Source organism: Manacus candei, unplaced genomic scaffold (assembly GCF_025592945.1).
Source record: "Manacus candei isolate 608988 ecotype Guabito, Panama unplaced genomic scaffold, ASM2559294v1 h1tg000014l, whole genome shotgun sequence".
Lineage (NCBI taxonomy): Eukaryota > Metazoa > Chordata > Aves > Passeriformes > Pipridae > Manacus > Manacus candei.
The window spans coordinates 38250158-38269378 of record NW_026138062.1 but is presented as its reverse complement, the minus strand read 5'-3'; the positions used below and the strand labels follow the sequence as shown (position 1 = coordinate 38269378).

The 19221-nt window shown below is 41.9% G+C and overlaps 1 protein-coding gene across 1 annotated transcript; it reads left to right on the top strand.

The window, feature by feature from the left end:
• Positions 1-2341: 2341 nt before the first annotated feature.
• On the top strand, positions 2342-19164 carry ACAT1 (acetyl-CoA acetyltransferase 1). The gene is made up of 12 exons (XM_051779852.1): positions 2342-2433; positions 4467-4514; positions 7632-7749; positions 8695-8790; positions 10539-10639; positions 13068-13211; positions 15024-15174; positions 15724-15819; positions 16466-16579; positions 16966-17030; positions 17636-17793; positions 18771-19164. The coding sequence occupies exons 1-12, from the start codon at positions 2383-2385 to the stop codon at positions 18889-18891; spliced, it is 1263 nt and encodes a 420-aa protein (XP_051635812.1). The 5' UTR covers positions 2342-2382; the 3' UTR covers positions 18892-19164.
• Positions 19165-19221: the final 57 nt, after the last annotated feature.

The following is a 19221-nucleotide window of genomic DNA, read 5'->3' as shown; positions in this document are numbered from 1 at the left end:
GTTTTCTACTCAGAAGAGCCTCAAAAACAATAACATTGGGGAACCTCTTCATGGATGGGATCTGCACCATAGGTTCTGTCCCGACTGGACGTGTGTCTGATACTGCGAAGCTCCAAGTTGCCTGTATCTGAAGGGAAGTAAGATTATCTTTACTGTCCTTTTTTTCCTTCTCTGTTAGGTGCAATAAAGGGCCTATTAATCAATATGTCCAGGAGTCCAAGTGCCTTTCTGGCTGAGATGAGACAGATGTTAGTCCTGGTGCATTTGTAGGCTATATCCCTGAAAAAGAGCTTTATACTGCAGAAGTAAGAGCAAAGTTAAATAAGAGCTTTCTCTTTTTTTGTTCTACATCTTTTTGGCATTACTCGTTTCTGAAAAATATCCTCATCCAACCAAGCTGGATGGTTTTCCTCTGTGGTACATATATGTTTTCGAGGTAAAACCTTCAGCTCTTCCTGAGTCAATATTTGTCAGTCCCTATGTTATCTCTGGTTTGTACTTGAAAACTTTGGCTCTAAATCAAAGTTCTGGACTAGATTGGTCAAACTCTTAGAACATCAGCTACTGACAGTCAACAAAGAAAAAGAGTACAAATTCTTCCTTCATCTGTGCCAGTCCCAATTAGCCTCTTGCTGCATGTCTGGAGAATCTTTAGATGTATATGGAAAGCAAGAAGTATTTTACTTTTGAGAACAGACAAAGTGAAATCCTCTCTCACAGGGTAATGAATGAGATGTAGAACAGAAAATGAACTGAAGCAGTTTTGACAAAGATTAGTTTTACAGTGTGAAGAGAAAATAGTAACAATAGATTAGTCATGATATCAAATGGATGTCAAGATGTTATTGAAATACCCTTGCTTTCTAGATGCTATGTCCAAAGCATGGTTCTTGGCATTTGTTCCAGTTTGTGGTACAAAGGGAAGGAATAGTGCAAGTAAATGCTGCTTTACCTGACTTGTAGACATCAACTCCAAGGAATGCATCATTCAGTTGTCGGTTACTGTAACAGCATGCGAACTCCTTCAGGAATTAAAAAAGTGGTTGAGAAGAAGGTAAGCAAGACTGACCAGAAACAAATAGAGAACTGCTTATTCTAGACAGAGTGCAACAGCACAATTCAGAGAACATCACCTTGTCTTTTGCACCTGTTTTTTGAGATATCAAGCTCAAGACCAGGAAAGAACCAGGCTTTCCCTGGCCTAGCTCTGTGCATGTTGGAGAAACAGGGTGGAGAGGGGCACTGTCAGGCAGGTAGACAGCTGTAGAGTTTTAATGCTGGCCTTCATCTAGAAATCCAGATTCAGAGAGAACTTGAGGGGGAAAGCCAAGTGCAGGAAAGACTGTGGAACTGGGATGGTCATCCTGAGACCGAGCTGGGGCTGAGCAGGCATCAGTCTTTCTGTAAAGGCACCTGCCGAGGCCGTTCTCAGCTATGTTTGAATTCTGAGGTAACACTGTGCGCTGTTTATACCATGGCTAGATAGGGAGGAGCGTAAGGGGAATGAAATTGCTGGCTTCTCTGAGAACAGCGCTCAGCTACAGCACACGGGTAGGCCAGACAGCGTCCCGAACTCAGAAATACACCGGCACCCGCACAGCCCCTGTGGCTGCGCAGGTTGTTTTCCATATATATGGGGATTAAACGCCCCTGGTTTCACGTCAGTTTAACCCGCAGGTGGGTCGGGCGAGGGGCCGGGCCGGCGATCGGCGGAGTGCCGCCTTGGAGGTGGAGAGGAGACACCCCGGGGGCTGGTTCTTGTCTCGCAGGGATCTTCCACGCTGTGTTCACACCGTTCGCTACCAGTGACTTCCCTCCTCAGCACGGAATCCTGGGCTGTCCGCCTGCGGCTGTGCCCCTGCAGCCCCTTCCCTCCCCTCGCGCCGCCTGGTCCCCGAGCGGCAGCACCGGCGGCGAGGGGAACGCGCCTGGCGCTACGGAATCACGGAATCAGTTGTCTTGGAAAAGACCTCTGAGATCATCGAGTCCAACCTATGACAGAACAACACCATGGCACTGAGTGCCACGTGCAGTCTTTCCTTAAACACTTCTAGAGACGGGGACTCCATCACCTCCCTGGGCAGCCCATTCCAATGTCTAATCGCCCTTTCTGTGAAGAAATTCCTCCTAATGTCCAACTCAAACGGGTTCCCGAGGGGGCTTTAGTCCCCCGCCGCGGGAGCCCCGGGCGGTCACACCCCCCTCACCCCGCCCCGGCCCCGCCCCCCTGACACCGCCCCCCTTCCCGACCAGCCAATGGCAGGATATTGTGTGGCACCGCCCCCGCCGCGGGACCAATAGGAGCTGGGCGTGGGCGGGGCGCTGCCGTCTATAGGCGGTGGCGGTGGCGCTGGCGAAGGTGACGGGGGCGCCGGCGGGAACATGGCGGCGGTGGTGCTGGGCGGGCGGCGTTCGGCTGCGGGGCTGCTGCGGGTGAGGCGGGCGGCGGGCTCGGCCCTTCCTCTCTCCCTCCCGCCCTCCCTCCCTGTGCAGCCCCTGCCCCGCTGTCGGGCCAGGGAAGGCTCGGCCAAGGTCACGCCGCCTCTGCGGCGGGGTGGGCTGCGCCTCCTCCCCTCACACCCCCGCGGCGCGGCGGGAGGAAGCCCCCGACCCGGGAGGGAGGGAGCGGGTCCCGGGCCGGGCGGAGGGCGAAGGCAGAAGGGTGAAGGTGAAGCCGCTGGCGGGTGAAGGGCGGCTCTCCCCGCCCCCGCCCCGCAGCCCCGGCCGGCCCTGCGCGGAGCCAGGCGGGACCTTTATCCGCGTTCCTGAGCGCGGCTTTTTCCGCCGTCAGCGCCGGGAGTGCCGCGGCTGCGGGGCCCTTCCTGGCACTTCAGCCCTGCGCAGGCCGCTGGCCCCCGGAGCCCCTGTGCCATCCGTCACCTGCTGCAGCCGCGGGGATGTGCGGCAGCTGTCAGGGGCGGCCTCCAGCCGGGGCGGGGGCAGGAATCGGGTAGGAGTCATCTAATTAAGCATTGTAAAGACGCAGAATTACATCTGTAGGTATCGCTTCTCAGCTGGGAAGCGGGATGCTGCGTGCTCCTGCCGGAAAAGCCTCAGTGCCTGGCAGAGCTGGCCGTGTTGGAGGTGCTGGCCGTTCCTGCCTGGAGCGCTGGGGTGGGGAGCTGTGCTGGGAAGGAAAAGGAAGGTGAAGCATGGGCGGTGCATCCCCTCCGTATTGCCATGTGCGAAGTTGAACGTTGCATTTTACTAGCTGTAGAAGTGGGGGTTGCCTTTTTTTCTTTTCTTTTCTTTTTTTTTTAAGTCTATAATCGGCACAGAGCATGAAAACTCCTAGCAGACTTGGTACACAATTGACTTGTTTGTCCAGTTTACTGCAAAGGTAAATTTTAAGTGTTGTGTAGTGAGGGTATATTATTTTGCTAGGTTAGGTTTTTGTTTGGTTTGGCTTGGTTTTCTTGACACTAACCCTTGAAAGCGCTACTGTTAAAGCCCTGGAGGGATGTAATTATTTTTCAGGTACAAGTTTAATTTAAAACTTTCTGCTGGCTTTTACAGCATGAGCTGGGGAAAACAAACAATGAACAAAAAACCCTAAACAAATCAAAAATTGAACAACTAATTCAAAACAGTAGGTAAAAAAATCAGTCTTTTGTTAGTTGAAGGTTGTCAAATGAAGACAAGAAATGGAAACAGGCTAAATTTTCATATTGGAGACACAATACCAGAAGGCATTCTTTGATTTATAAAAACGATGGTATTCTTGTGGTGTCCTTTTAATTAATATTTATTTAGCTGTAATTCAGTAATTAAATTTCCAGTGTGCTGCAATGTTGTCTAAGGAAATGGCTAAGAAGTTGACTTGAACCACTAGTGGAAAGAACATTCTTTTAATGTACAAAACAATACCTACAGATGTAATTTTGTATTTTTATGCTGCCTAATTAGATGGACCTAGTAGCTGGTAAATTAGCCTGCTCAGGTAATACCTTTTTCTTGGTTTTACTTTACTATCGTATTTTGGTGTGACATTCTGAACTCATTATCCTCATTTTTGTTCATGAAACACCAGTGAAATGAAGATAGATGTAAACTGTAGATGCAAACTGCCACTGTTTAAAAAGCAGTGAAGTCAATGAATGAACCAAAGTCCAAGGAAGCAGACAGAAGGACTAGTGAACTCTTTCAATATAGCTCCACTCAGTCCTGGTTCAGACACATGCTATAGGTATACATGTAAGACTTGAATATATAAGACTTGGACAAAATGAATTGGTTGCTGTTTTTGAAGGAGTATTTGTTTATTTTTCGGAAAACATTTTATCACAGATGTTATGGTGAGGCTGTACTTATACTACCCTTCTTTTAAAAGGCATATCATGATATTTTTTCAGTGTTTCATAGATATTATTTTTTGAAATAATGACTTCTATGAAAATGGTACATTACTGAAACATCATGGCATTAGCTTTCTTGATATGAAATTCTGAGGACTTTCTTATTTTCAGGCTTTGAAGTGTACAAGCCGTGGCTATGCATCCCAGCGTACTTTAAATGTAAGTGTAAAGCACTATCTCACAGTAGTAAATCACTGTTTTAAATCTGTTTCTTAATCACTGAAGTTTTGAAAAAAATTAACGCAAAAAAAGTCTGCATTGAAGACAATGTCACTTGTGCCCAAGTCACACTTTACTGCAAAATGTGGGATAAAAGTCAGATTTCCATTTTTATTTTGATTTGCTAATTGTTTGACAGTGCGGGACAAGATTAGAAACGTGTCAGCTAATTTAAGCTTAATGCGCCTATCTACTCATAGTTGGAAAAGACAGCTGATGTCAGCTAATCCCTTTGAAATTATTTGTGTGTTATCCTGCAACTTGCTGTTACAAACTAAAAGATGAGGACAAATATGTTGCTATCACTGAAGTCAGTTATGATGAAGGGGTTACAATAACAGACAGCCCTTCTTAGTTTTAAACAAGTGTAGTTTGTCTTTATTGTTTATTTTTTCTAGTGTTTTCTTTCTTTGCCTGTCTAAATAAAAAAACAAACAAACAACAAAAGAATCCCAACAACTCGTGGTGAGACCCTGTAAAGCTTTTTGCTTAACTTCCACTGAAACCAGCACAATTGGAGACAGTCATTAGTCCATAGCTATCTGGGGCAGCCAGAGGTCTGAAATGTGCCTCTTTTTTTGGTGCCAGATTCTTGTGCTACTCTCACAGGGTTATCAGGTAGACATGTGGATGTAACACTAAAGCTAAGAGGCAAAATAAGAGTACATCTGTTTTGAGGATCTTCTAGTGTAGAGCTGAATGTCACAGCATGTCTTACTTACTTACACTTACATAAAGTGTACTGCTTACACTTTACACTGGGACCCAGGCTTTTGAATATATCCAGGGATGGAGGCTCCACGCAACCACTCTGACTAACTTGTGCCAGTGTTTAGTCACACTCACTGTGAAGAAGTGTCGGCTGATGTTCAGTGAGAACATCCTTTGCTGTCCGTTTGTGTCCACTGTCCCTGCTCCTGTCATGGAGCACCACTGAAAAGAGCTTGGCTCTGTACTCTTCGCACTCTTCTCTCTGGTATTAATGTACATGGACAAGGTGCCCCTGAACCTTCTCTTGTCCAGGCTGAGCAGTCCCAGCTCTCTGTCTTTCCTTCTATGTCACATGCTCTGGTCTGTTCATCATCTTTGTGGCCCTTTGTTGGACACTCTCCAGCATGTCCATGTTTCCCTTTTACTGGGGAACCCAGCACTGGACAAAGCACTCCAGGTGTGGCCTCTCCAGGGCTGAGTAGAGGGGAAGGATCCCCTTCTGTGACCGTCTGACAGTGCTCTGCCTAATGCAGCCCAGGACAACATCAGGTTTTCTTGCTGAAAGGACCCGTTTTTGGTTCATGTTCAACCAGGTGTCCACCAGGATCCCCAGGTCCTTTTCTTCCAAACTGATTTCCAGCTGGCTGGTTCCCAGTATATGTTGGTATCTAGGGTTGTGCCTCCATAACTGCAGGAATTTGCACTTCTCTTTTATGAACTTCATGAGGTTCCTGACAGCCCATTTCACCATCCCCTTGAGGTCCCTCAGGGTGGCAGCACAAACCTCTGGTGTATCATCCATTCCTCCCAGTTTGGTGTCACCAGCAGACCTGCTGAGGGCACATTGCACCATCATTAAGTTCATTGATGAAGATGTTAAACAGGACAGGACCCAGTATTGATCCCTGGGGTACATCACTAGTTACTCACTTCCAGCCAGACTCTGTACCACTATCACCACCCCCCGGCCTGGCCATTCAGCCATTTTCTACCCACTGTCTCACTGCTTACCCAGCCCATACTTCATTAGCTTCTGTGTGAGGATCTTACGGGAGACAGTAGTGAAAGCCTCACTGTGATCTAGGTAGACAGTGTCTACTGCTCTCCCCTCATCTACCAAGCCAGTCATTTCACTATAGAAGGTTAACGGTTTGTCTGAGCGTGGCTTCCCTTTGGTGAATTCATGCTGATTACTTCTGCTGATTTGCTTGTTGTTCACGTTCTCATAAATGGTTTTCAGGATTAGTTGTTTCCTTGCCTTCCCAGGGATCAAGGTGAGGCTGACTGACCTGTAGTTCTCCGAGTGCTCTTACTTACCCTTCCTGAGGATAAGAGTGATGTTTGTGTTTTCTCTAGTCCTCTCACTATTGCTGTGACCATTCCAAGATTATTGAGAGTGACCTTAAGCTGCCAGCTCCTACAGCACTCAAGGAGGCATCTGAGCAAGGCCCATGGATTTATGTATGTCCAGTTTGCTTAAATATTCCCTGACTTGTTCCTCTTCCACCAAGGGTACATCTTCCTTGCTCCATCCTTCCTCCGGTCTCTGGGCCCTCGGATTCCTGAAGGCTGGTCTTAATACTGAAGGCTGAGGTGAAGAAGGCATTCAGTACCTCAGCCTTTTCCATGTCCTTTGTCACCATGTCCCCTACCCTATTCAGCAGCGACCGCATATTTTTCTTTTGCTTCTTAGGTGTTTATGGAAGCCCTTCTTGTTGCCTTTGACATTCCTTGCCAGATTCAATTCTGATTGAACTTTGGCTTTCATTACTTCATCCCTGCATATGCAGACAGTCTGCCAGATTCTCTGTCCCTGTTTCCATCTTTTGTGTCCATCCTGGCACTTTTATGTGACGTAGTGCTTTGTTGGAATGGACTGCTGTGGAGGTTGGAGGCAATAATCCTTGAACATTAACCAGCTATCTTCAATCCTCCCTTTGCTCTAGGACCTTCAAGATTCTTGCAAACATCATCCATCCTGAAGATGAGCTCAATGCACTCCAGCTATTCTGTCACATAAAGGCCAAGCTGCCCTCCACCTTGTCTTCTTGATCTATCCTTCCTGAAGAGACCTTATCCCTCTTGGCAGTGCTCCAGCCACGTGAGCCATCCCACCATGGATCTGTGATTCCAAGATTGTAGCCCTCCAGCTGCACATTGATCTCTTTATGTTTATTCCCCATGCTGCATGCATTAATAAAGGTTATTTTAGTGCTCTGAAACATTTTCAGGATAAAAGAGAAGCTGTGACATCAATGAAAGAATAAAAGTGGATACATTTAAAAACTACTGGTGTATGTGCACAATTCTGAGAGACTGACTTTTACCCTATGCTTCTCCACTTAGGAGGTGGTAATAGCAAGTGCTGTAAGGACTCCAATTGGATCTTTCCAAGGATCTCTTTCATCATTACCAGCCACTAAACTTGGTTCCATTGCAATTAAAGGAGCAATTGACAGAGCAGGTATGTATATATGTTTTTTTCTGTGACAAAGTGGCTCTGAACAGTATCAGTCTATTTCTTTTCAACTGCTTGGTAAACAGAATGCCCTGGTTTTTTTTTTTGCTCCTGTGGCATTCTTAAATCTATCCACAAATGCTTAAATAAAGTTGACTATTGGGCTTTGTTTCAATCTGAATTAGGTGCTGCTTCTGGGAGCAGAATATTACCTAAGGATATCTCTGCTAATCCAAATCTGATTGAATTTGCTAATTGTTTTTCTGAGATGGGGTTTTAGGGCTCACATAAACTATTGCAAAGGCTACTTGTTGCTGAAACCAGTAGCCTTTCCTTTCCCTGCCCATTTTTTTACATGGGCATGTATGCTTGAAGAACAGTCTTGTGAGTCTATTGATGGGTTGAAACGAGCAAAAAAGTCTTTTTAGGGGAGAGGAAGGTTAATTTTCTACAGATTTGGTTTCTTGAAACAGCATATTACAAGGACTTGAACACAAGGGCTGTTGCAAGAGATTCAGTGGGAGAGTCTCTTCTCTCTGCTGGCAGCTTGCTGTGGCCTTGGCTTGCCCTTAGTTAAACAGACTAACAAAACCGTCTTTAGACATAATTGTAGCACATAGAAAGTTTTGTGCATTTAAGCATCCACAAAAATTGAGCTTCTTGGGTGACTAGTGAGACTTGGAAATGTTTGCTTTAGTTAGCAAACTGTGGCTTGTTCTGCAGGATAACAAGGAAATTCTGTTCTATGGGGCTTACCAGTTCACCATGTTCCATGAACATGAGGGTAGAGATCTGGAAGGCACCCAACAGGGGACTGTGTGCTCTTGGCACGTGGATCAAACATGGCAAGTTTCATTAGTCTTTGATAGAAAACTTCAATTGGAGCTTTTGTAAAAGGAAGTTACATCTTCTGTGCAAAGGATCCTGAATCAAAACAATTTTGTTTTACAGGTATCCCTGCAGAAGAAGTGAAAGAGGCGTATATGGGCAATGTCTTGCAGGCTGGACAAGGACAAGCTCCAGCAAGACAAGCAGTTTTGGGTGCAGGTATTCATTCTCTTGATACTGGGACCAAAGGTTTTCTGTCTTTATGTAGATGGAGTCTATTGAGCTGTAAGTTAAAGCACAGTTGTGCCCAGCCTTTTGTCCAGACAGTCTGTGTGTGCCTTTTTACCCCATGGTGGATGAAGGGAGTATGTTGTACTCATATAAGTGGGATATTACTGCCTACAGTGTTTGTAGAACCTGGAGAAGACAATATTGGGGACCACAGCACTTTATGTTAATGATGGATGCTGCTCTTTGAATCTTTTACAAAACAGACTGGTTTTCTTTACTATATCATTACTCTTAAGTCTAACTGGATAAGGGGTCATTGAGTTTCCTTGAACTGCAGATAAGAGTATGTCATTACACTCATCTTTCTCTGGAGTCTGGAGCTGTCACTTGTAGGGTTCACTCTAATGGTAACTGCAGAACGAATATTGTTAGGGTGCAGGAATTATTTTCTGCTCCCTTTTGCTGTAGGGATGGGATTCCATACCTTAGCATGTCTCTAGGAAAGTCTTGGATCAGGGAAGATCTTATGCTTGCTTGTCTCTGTTCCTGTATGGTTTTGGGTGTTGGTCTCTTCTCCCAGGCAACCAGCAGTAGGACAAGAGGGCATGATCTTAAGCTCTGTCAGGGGAAGTTTAGGTTGGATATTAGGAAGAAATTTTTTACAGAGAGAGTAATCAGACACTGGAATGGTCTGCCCAGGGATGTGGTGGATTCACTGTCCCTGGAGGTTTTTAAGATGAGATTGAATGTGGCACTTAGTGCCATGGTCTAGTAACCACGGCGGTGTTGGATCAAGGGTTGGACTTGATGATCTCGGAGGTCTTTTCCAACCCAGTTGATTCTATGAGAAGGAACTGCTTCCATGTGAGGAAAGTCATGAATACGGCTCTTTTCTTTCATAGAATTACAGAGTGGGTTGGGTTGGAAGGGACCTTAAAGATGATCTAGTTCCAACCCCACTGCTGTGGCCAGGGACACCTTCCACTAGACCAGGTTGCTCAGAGCCCCATCCAGCCTGGCCTTGGACACTTCCAGGGATGGACCATCCACAGCTTCTCTGGGCAACCTGTTCCAGTGCCTCACCACCCTCAATGTTAAGAATTTGCCCTGGCTATTTTCTCTCTCTCTCTGCTGGTATGGAGGTGATGTGCTGGTACCAGAGCCATAACACTAGAGTGAGCAGGCCTAGGCTCATAAAGGCAGTGATGCAGGGGTCTTGAGCCAAGCTGCACACAGCAGAGCCCAAAGCTGTTGTGATGAGCACTTAGTAACAATAATCACTCAATAATAACCAGTCCAGTGAATGACACTGACCTTAGTACTGTGTATGTTTAGAATCCCTGTACTTCAGGAGTCTGCCTTGTTGCCAGTTGCTAAATTCTGAAACTTGTTTATGCTTTTTCAGTCTTGGATGCTGCTTAGAGGTGGGGATTGGGATTTTGGGAGGAGGAATAGTTCTGGTGTCACTTCCTTGACCTTCTGTTTCTCTGATTCCTTGCTTGCTTGATCTCTTTACCACAAGTCTCTTGTTGGAAGGGGAGAAAAAACAAGAGTCTCAAAGAAGGATGGTAACTACAGGTGAGGGTAGATAAATTGCCCTGACAGGGTAAATAGTGGAAGCTGGACATCCTGGGCTTGGATAAAAATTGGTCCCATATGAAATGTTGCTGAACACCAGTAAAGTATTAGTCTACCCTTTAAATAATACAGTTGTACAAACAACTTCTTTGACTCAGGTCTACCAATCGCCACTCCTACTACAACTGTCAATAAAGTCTGTGCTTCAGGAATGAAGTCGATCATGATGGCAGCACAAAGCCTGATGTGTGGGAGTCAGGTATGTGAATTTTAGTGCTGTTCTGTGGAAAAAACACACAGTTAATGTTGTAGATCCTGTCCTACCAATGACTCTGCTCTTTGATTTGTTATTGTGTTTTGGCTTGGGACAATAAAGCTAATTAGAGAGGTTTCGTTTTGTTTATGCAACCTTTATTTTATAGTCATTTAAGTGCGTTTTGGTTTAAAAGAGAAAAAAAGTAAATAAAAATTGTCAGATGTTTTTAGAGCTGAGCAAACAAGTAGTGGGTTCTTTTGGAGGGTATTTACATCCTCTCTCCTGCTGTACCCCTACCCCACCTACCACTCCAGCCCTGAAAATGTAATTAAGGGAATTTTCAAGCTTTCAGTTTTGAAAAACTGAAGAAACTTTTATAGACTTATTTTTTGATGACCTGACTTTCAGGCACTTTTAACACTTAATTGAATTAAATATACATATTCAAGCAGTGTTGTTTCCAAGTACACTAAAGATGTCTCAGCCTTTTTTATTGTTTTAGAAGAAGCGAAATCTGTTGCTGCTGCATAAGGTTTTTCATTGAAGAGCTTGATGGAGGAGAATTGCTCATCTCTGTCAACTATGTTCCAAGATTTTCTATACAATTGGAAAAAAATACTACCACTTGATGGGAGGATAGGAGAATACATCATCTCCAGTAAGCCACTAAATGCTGTACAGCAAAGAATGTGGGAGAAGTGTGAATATGAAAAAAGACATTTCAGTTTTGTTTTTAATTCCATACTCAAAGCATTTTGTCAGCATCTTTCCTTCTCTGAAGGGAAAGTATTGTCTGTTCAATATATATTTTTGGCTTAAAAAAGTAAGTGCCTCATAAGTGAGAAATACTTGTGTGTGTGTGTGTGTGTGTGTTTAGAACAGAAGTAAAATATTTAGGTTTTGGTGTCCCTTCTGTGGAAATAACAGTGTAACTTGAGTTAAGCAACTGCTGAATTGCTTTGGCGTTGCCGTGCAGAGAACAGCACTTTGTCCGGTGCCTGCTGAAGTCGGTGGAAGTCTTGTCACAGGACTTTGAACGAGGCCCAGCATGTCTTTGTAAACAGCTACATTTGGATTTAGTAATTTATATCCAATGACTTCATGAGAGAGGTGGTGCGTTTGGTTGGTTTGACAGATGCAAGCCATGAGCTCTGAATAGAATCGTAGTTTTCTGCTGAATTAATCATACGTGCTGTGCTGCCAGTCTCAGCAAAAGCAGAGACTCAGCTGCTTATTAGTCTCTTAGAGCTATAAATTATGGGGGGGTTTGGTATTCGTTTTTCCTGGCTGTGGACTGCGAGGTATCTGTGGTGTGACAGCTGGTGATGGTTCCCAGTGGCTTGAGTCAGTGTACACCATTATATAAACAATTGTATTGGCTCTCTCTCCAGGTCTTTCACTTTATGGAATTGAAATGCCAGGGACTCTTGTTCCTCTGATCCATTGCTGCTTCCATATCTGAACTGCCTTTCCAATTTATCTGTCATTTCAGTTTTGTCTCCAGCCTTCTTTCTTTTCTTTATTACTTCATGTCACTGTTCCTGGATCTAGTTTATGATCTGTTCTGAACCAAACCATTATTTCTCTGAGTCTTAATTTAAAGAAACCAAAAAAAGCTTTAATCTTCTTCTCATTGCTGTTTTGTGTAAAATGTTTTTGAATTTCTATTACCAGCACTATTGAACTCTCAAGGACTCACACTGTGGTGTGTGTATTTTCTTACATTTATGCATATTTCAGATATGCCCTTAAACACAACTGTGTCTGTTCCTCACATCCTGAAATCCTAGGGATTTTGGGGCTGTAGCCTGACGAACAGTGCGTATAGTTATGATCCTTATAGCTTTGCTGTTGTAGTTTTTCTGTTTGCTTTGTTTCAGCTTGAAAAGTATACTAAGCAATCATTAATTACTAATGTGTCTTTTTCTGTGGCCTTCTCAGATGATAAAACCATAGTATAAGTCATCTGTCTTTACATAGTAAGATGAAACAATATTATGTAAAATTGCAGGTGCTTGTAAATGTGTTTCTTCATATATCAGTATTCTGACTGTTGTTTGTTCCAAAGGGATATGAAGCTGGGAATAAAGAAAAAAAACGAGAAAAAGGAGAAAAACCTGTTAAAAGTAAAATTTATAATTTGATCTCAGAAAGCTTTTGATGTAAAAGTGCAAGAGATCAAGATGGGTCTTGCAGCTTTGTAAAGCTGCATACAAGACAGAAGTCCTGTTGTTCTGCCAGCGTGGATTAACTATCTTCATTTGTTCCCCTGTTTGCTTTTTAAATGCACAAAGTTTTTTTTTCTCTCTCTCTAAGACTCCTCAGAAAACTAAAATGCCCATGCTTAAGCTTTTGCTAATATTTGTTCCTACAAGAAGTCATAGAGAACACGCTGCATTACTATTAATTTTAACTTGTTTCCTTTGGGCAGGATGTAATGGTTGCTGGTGGAATGGAGAGCATGTCTAATGTTCCCTATACCATGAGCAGAGGGTCAACACCTTATGGAGGAGTAAAGCTGGAAGACCTGATAGTAAAAGATGGGCTGACAGATGCTTATAACCATATCCATATGGTAAATATTCCTGCACAGTGCTAACATATCAACCATAACCTGATGCAGCTCTGAAGAGCTTGCTTATAATTATTATGGAACTTCTTCATCTAGCAAGCCTTGAAATGAGGAAGAAAAAGTCTTCCATTTCCTGTAGTAACTCTAGTGGAGGGGCTAGACAGAAGACCAAAACAGAACAGCACAGTCTGTGTTAATATTTACCTGTCTCTGAAGTCCAAATAGCCTGGAGCAGGGATTAAAAGAAAAAAGAATTTTGCTACTGATGGATTGCTGTTGCTCCATCTGTGGGAGGGAGATCTTTGAGAGTACCTGCTCTGTAGGGTTCAGCGGGCTCATGTTTTTTCTCTCCCCCAATGTACATATCTCATATCTTCTGTGGGAAGGTTTGAGTCAGCTGATGTGCTTGCTCATCAGCACGGTAACTTAAATTGGACAGACAAGTGCAAACTTGGGATAGTTTTGGAAAACAACTGATACAAAGATAGCCAAGAACAAGTATCAGGGAAGAACAGTTTGAAATGAGAATGACTGCTTTCAGCTTACAAATATTTCTGACCTTTACCTGCGGTAATTCACAACTGTAGGGCATTATTGATTGATCAGTTAGTGTTCTTACTGAGGTCCAGGAAAACATGTCATGAAGAATATTCTACTGTATTCCATAGATTTGATACAGACCTTGCTGCTCTGTGTGTGTTTTATTCTTTTTGCAATACAGTGCACTCTGCTTAGGCTATTGGTTGAAATTCATTCCCACATTTCAGATAAAATGGATTTTGATTGTGAGGAGTGTAAATGGTGGCTTCCCGTATGTGAGGAAAAACTCTAGGAGTTTGTTATAATGCAACAAGTTTTAATAGATGGGGACAATATTTTGGAATCTTTTGTCTTCATTATAGCAGCTCTAGGTTATTTGGAAAGCCTTAGAAGTCTGTGTGAGAACATAAAATCCAAGGATGGCTGTAGGAACTCACCCTTGTCTGTGTTTTAGCAATAGATTGAGCTGCCGGTGCCGTGAAGACTTTAAATTCTTTAATTGCATAGAAGTGAACTTGCTTCTTTTAAGAACTGGAGGAACACAGTAGTAAAGGGTTTTGTGTTGATTCATTGAGTTTCCTAGAGAAATGAGAGGTGGAACAAAGCCTGTTTAAGGACAAGTCTTTGAGTAAATGATATTTTTTTATTTATTTTGTCACCAAGTATTTAGACAGTGCTGAAAATGAATTCTGATTGTATAATTACAACTGATCTATATATAAAAATATTTGATTGTTTCATTCTACTTATTTCATTCCAGGTATTAAACAAAAATAGTTATTAGACATACTTTTATTTCTACAGTTTTTAGAGTATCAGATCCCAAGGGCCAAGTAAAGGCCTGTGTGTTGACCTGTTCTGCAATCTTTGGAGTAGGCAAGCTAAGAATGGAGTGAAAATACTAGTAAGATGAAGTGAACATAGAGTTCTGTGGCTGAACAATGATCCTTAGTCTCTGAAGGTGTCAGCCCTAAGCACTTTAAAACTTACTTTTACATGCAGTTTTTTAACTTAAAAAAAAAAAAATTAAAAAAGGTAATTAAGGAAAGTTCCTTTATGGCTTTGGTAGTCTGGATCCAGAAAACATTTTCTAAATCTGAAGATGGTATTTCAAAATCAAAAGTTACTGTTTGATCATGACTGTGTAAATTAGAAATGGACACCAAATATTAGTCATATTCAATTCTGGAAATCTACTGGTTGAGTTTTTTTCTGTTATTTTTGTGCTTTTCATCCTCAGAAGTATCAAACCTAACATACCTGGTTTTCTCCAAGGGCAACTGTGCTGAGAATACTGCGAAGAAGTTCACCATTTCTCGTGAGGAACAAGACACTTACGCCATAGGCTCTTACACCAAGAGCAAAACAGCCTGGGATTCAGGAGTGTTGAAAAACGAAATAGTTCCTGTCACTATTTCAAAAAAAGGTATTATGGAAGTGTGTGATGAGATCAGTTGTGTGTCTCATTGAAAACTGTAACACTCTCTGTATTCAAACTGTTGTTTAACATGCAGATCTTGGGAATATTAATTTTAGATCAGCTAAGAATTTTCTGTTAGACAGACTTTCTGGTGAACAGTGGTCAGTGACCTGTTTTTTTTTTCTTAATTTTTCTTTAATGTTACACACCATATCTTCTTCCTTTTGTGTGTAAGTAGAAGACTGCCTATTGAATTTAGCTACTATGGCTTAAGGACATCTGTGTTTTAATTTACCTTAAAGATATGTTCTTTGTCTCCTTTGTTCAGCCACCAGAAAGTATAAATGGATTTGCTGTGAATAAATTTGATTAAGGAGTAATTTTTTTTCTTCAGTTTTCGTAAGCACCTTTCTTGATGTGCATTTTACACGCATTTACACTTTTTTACCAAAATAATAAGTTGTTTAAATAAGCCAGCATTTAATCAAAGTACTGTGTTAGAGTGTTTTAAGAATGGAGTGTTCCACAAAATACTAAACCAGACCTGAATTTCAGGAAAGCCAGATGTGGAAGTGAAAGAAGATGAAGAATACAAACGTGTTGATTTCAGTAAAGTCCCAAAGCTGAAAGCTGTTTTCCAAAAAGAAAACGGTAAATGTTGTTAAATGAACTGCTTAATTTCCTGCCAAGTGCAGGGATACTTTGTTACAGTGAAGAGTACTATTCAGAAAAGCTTGAGAGCCCAACAATACTCCCTTGATTTTTAAATGTCTGCTGAGATATAGAAGCGTGCTGCACAACAGCATGAACTGGCTTGGATTAAAAGATGGTCCAAGAAGCTTAAACTAGTGAAAACCTCTGTTTTGGACATTTACTTTAAAAAGACTGAAACAGCTTGGTTTCAACGAAGCTCTTGGCTTGATCTCTGCCAGGTGTAAGCTCTTCTTTCAGTGGGAGCTGGAGGGCCTTCGGAGCATTGCCTGTTGTTTCCCTGAATCTGTAAGCGATAAACCTTTCTGTCTAACTTGAGGTTGCCTGTGTTAATGCCAGCAGTGCAGCTGCCATTAGGCATGGTCTAAAACAGCACCCGGGTAAAGATACAAATACCTGTGGTTGTGCTTGTTTAATCAAACCGGTTTAAAAAAACAACTTGGTTAACTCAACGCAACAGGTATCACCATATTGTTGAGACCTTATGTTCACTAAACAAAGGGAAAAACAATCCTTAACAGGATATACGTGAGCTGTTTCGCATCACACTTTCACCTCTGCTCAGACAATGTTTTACCTTTTCCAGGAACAGTTACAGCTGCCAATGCCAGCACTCTGAATGATGGAGCAGCTGCTTTGGTGCTGATGACTACAGAGGCAGCCAAGAGACTGAAAGTCAAACCCTTGGCAAGGATAGTAGGTATGATTTTCCTTATCTTTGGCTGTAGTCCTGAAAAACACTCTCAAAGTGTGCTCTCAGACTGGGAGTCCTCTTTTACTGGTTATGTGACATTATGGCTGCATCTTCTCCGTACAGTCCCTGAAATTTCAAGTGTTACACCATCAGGCTTTTGATCATGAACAGAATTTTCTGTATGTAATAATACTAAAAATCTGAAAATATTGTGTGGCTCACTTAGGGCACTACATTTTTAGATGCTTCTATTTCATTTCATTCATTCCAATCATTATATTCAGACTTTTTCTATCTTGGCAGGTTTGGTGCTTGCATGAAAGAAAATCATGTATGGTAAAAACAAAAGGTCTTTAAACACCTTTTGTTGGTTGTTTTTTTTTTTTTTACAGCTTTTGCAGATGCTGCTGTTGATCCTATTGATTTCCCAATTGCACCTGCATATGCTGTTCCTAAGGTAGGAATAAAGCTCAGTGTTTTCTGGAGAGGAAAAAAAAAACAAAACCAAACTTCCCTAGCACTGCATTGTTGGTTCATCCCTCAGTGGATCTTCTTGTAATTAGGACTGAAATTGTAATTATGTTGTAAGGTCAAAGAACAGATGCTAGAATACAGATCTTCAGAGTTAACAAATTTCTCACACCTATCTTGAAAGAAAATACTACTTTTACCAACTTTGGGCTTGTTTCCACCTTTGAAGCTTTGCAGCTCGTGATACAAGGATAGACTCTTTCTAAAAGGAACTGAAGAGAAGTATATGGCATGAGGCAGTACTGTGTCAGTTTAAATGTACTTACCATGGCAGGGCTCTTTGTGTAAGTGTGACGGAAATGTATCCTTGGCATAGGCTACTCTTCATTCCTTTTTTTTGTGAAAACTCAAGTTTGTGCTTCAGTACCTCAGTTTTGCTTTTTCTCATCTGACAAAGAGGTTCCGAAATGTGAATTTGAATCAGACTACGGGCAGCCTGAGTCACCTGATTATTTCTGTATAACAGACCTGATTATTTCTATAGTTAGCTTCCTAGTTTTTTTCATAGTAGTAATTGTTTTTTATTTCTAGATTCTAAGTGAGACAGGCCTGAAAAAAGAAGATATTGCGATGTGGGAAATTAATGAAGCATTCAGTGTTGTGGTGCTGGCCAATATTAAAATGCTGGGCATTGATCCACAAAAAGTAAATATTAATGGAGGTGCTGTCTCTCTTGGACATCCAATAGGGTAAGTAAAATAAGCACTGGGTTTTGTTCTGCACAGGGGCATTGTTTTATAGGTAAACTGCTAACACATTTACCTTTTTTCTCAAGTTTAATTGAAGTAGAAAGGGAAAAAAAAATTGCCTTCAAGTACGTAGTTTCCTCTGCCAGGTGTTAAATTTGAAGATATCTTGAAAACCAACCACGAAGAGAAAAATGCTCTTATCACCTACTTTTATAAAGATCTTACTTGTTACTGTAGCTATATGGATTTATGAAGTACTAAATCAAATCCCTATTAACATGACAGAATAAACAATAATAATTAATCAAGTAGTTAAGCCAGCAAAATTTACAGGTAGCCTTATGAAAATAGCCAACCTATTTTCCCGGGAATTTAATGGTCCAAGGACTTTCCAGCATAGACTGTACATCAGGAGCAATAGAAGCACTTCGTGGTTCATAAAAACCTCTAATCAAGGCATAATCCTGCAGGATGTGCTGGCATCTCCTCTGCCATATCAACTCCTTCTGATATAGGAAAATGACTTTTTTTTTTCTTAAAAGTTAATTTTGACAGAATTTACATGTCTGATTTTCACATTAGGCAAAGTAGGACACTGAACTGTATCAAGTTTTAAACAAATAAGGTGTTTGAATTTAATCATTACAATGATTTGTGGTAGATTTGTTATCTTATTTGAAAGAGTTTTGCTACATGTAGAGATACTTTATAATATATATAGGCTGACATAGAGGTGATTTCTTTTTCCAGAAGAAACTTTATTACATAAACAAGGAGTTTTTGTTTGTGCATGTGTAAGAACCTTTGTGTTTAAGTACCATAGCTAGAGAGGAATAATCTGTATCACATATACCTGTAGATGAAAGGGTTGGTTTGGGCTTTTTTTGGGTATTATATTCTGCCCACTATCCTGTGTGGGTCAAATTAAGAATTTCCTTTAAACTAAGCTATATAACTTTTCTTTTTCTTATACTTAGAATGTCTGGAGCAAGAATTGTTGTTCACATGGCCCATGCATTGAAACAAGGACAATATGGTCTTGCAGGAATCTGCAATGGAGGAGGAGGTGCTTCTGCAATACTGATAGAGAAGCTGTAGTGCGAACACAGCTACAGAACAGCTACACCATCAGAAACACAGCCTTACATGCTCTCTGATCAAAATTATCAGTGGTAGCTGTTAACATCTTATTTATCAATTGATGGATGAATTCTGTAACTGCTGTTTCTTAAAGCATCATTGATTACTGATCCAGATAACTGGGTTTTTATTACTTTGTCAGTGCAAGTTTTTGTACAGTACAAATAAGTAATGTCAAATTATGTCTTGAGACCTGACAATAAAGAATGTAACCCTGTTTCATTTCTCAAAGGCCTCTGAAAAGGAATTCTCTGGGTAACTGAGAGTGCTGCTACTAGGAACAGCTCT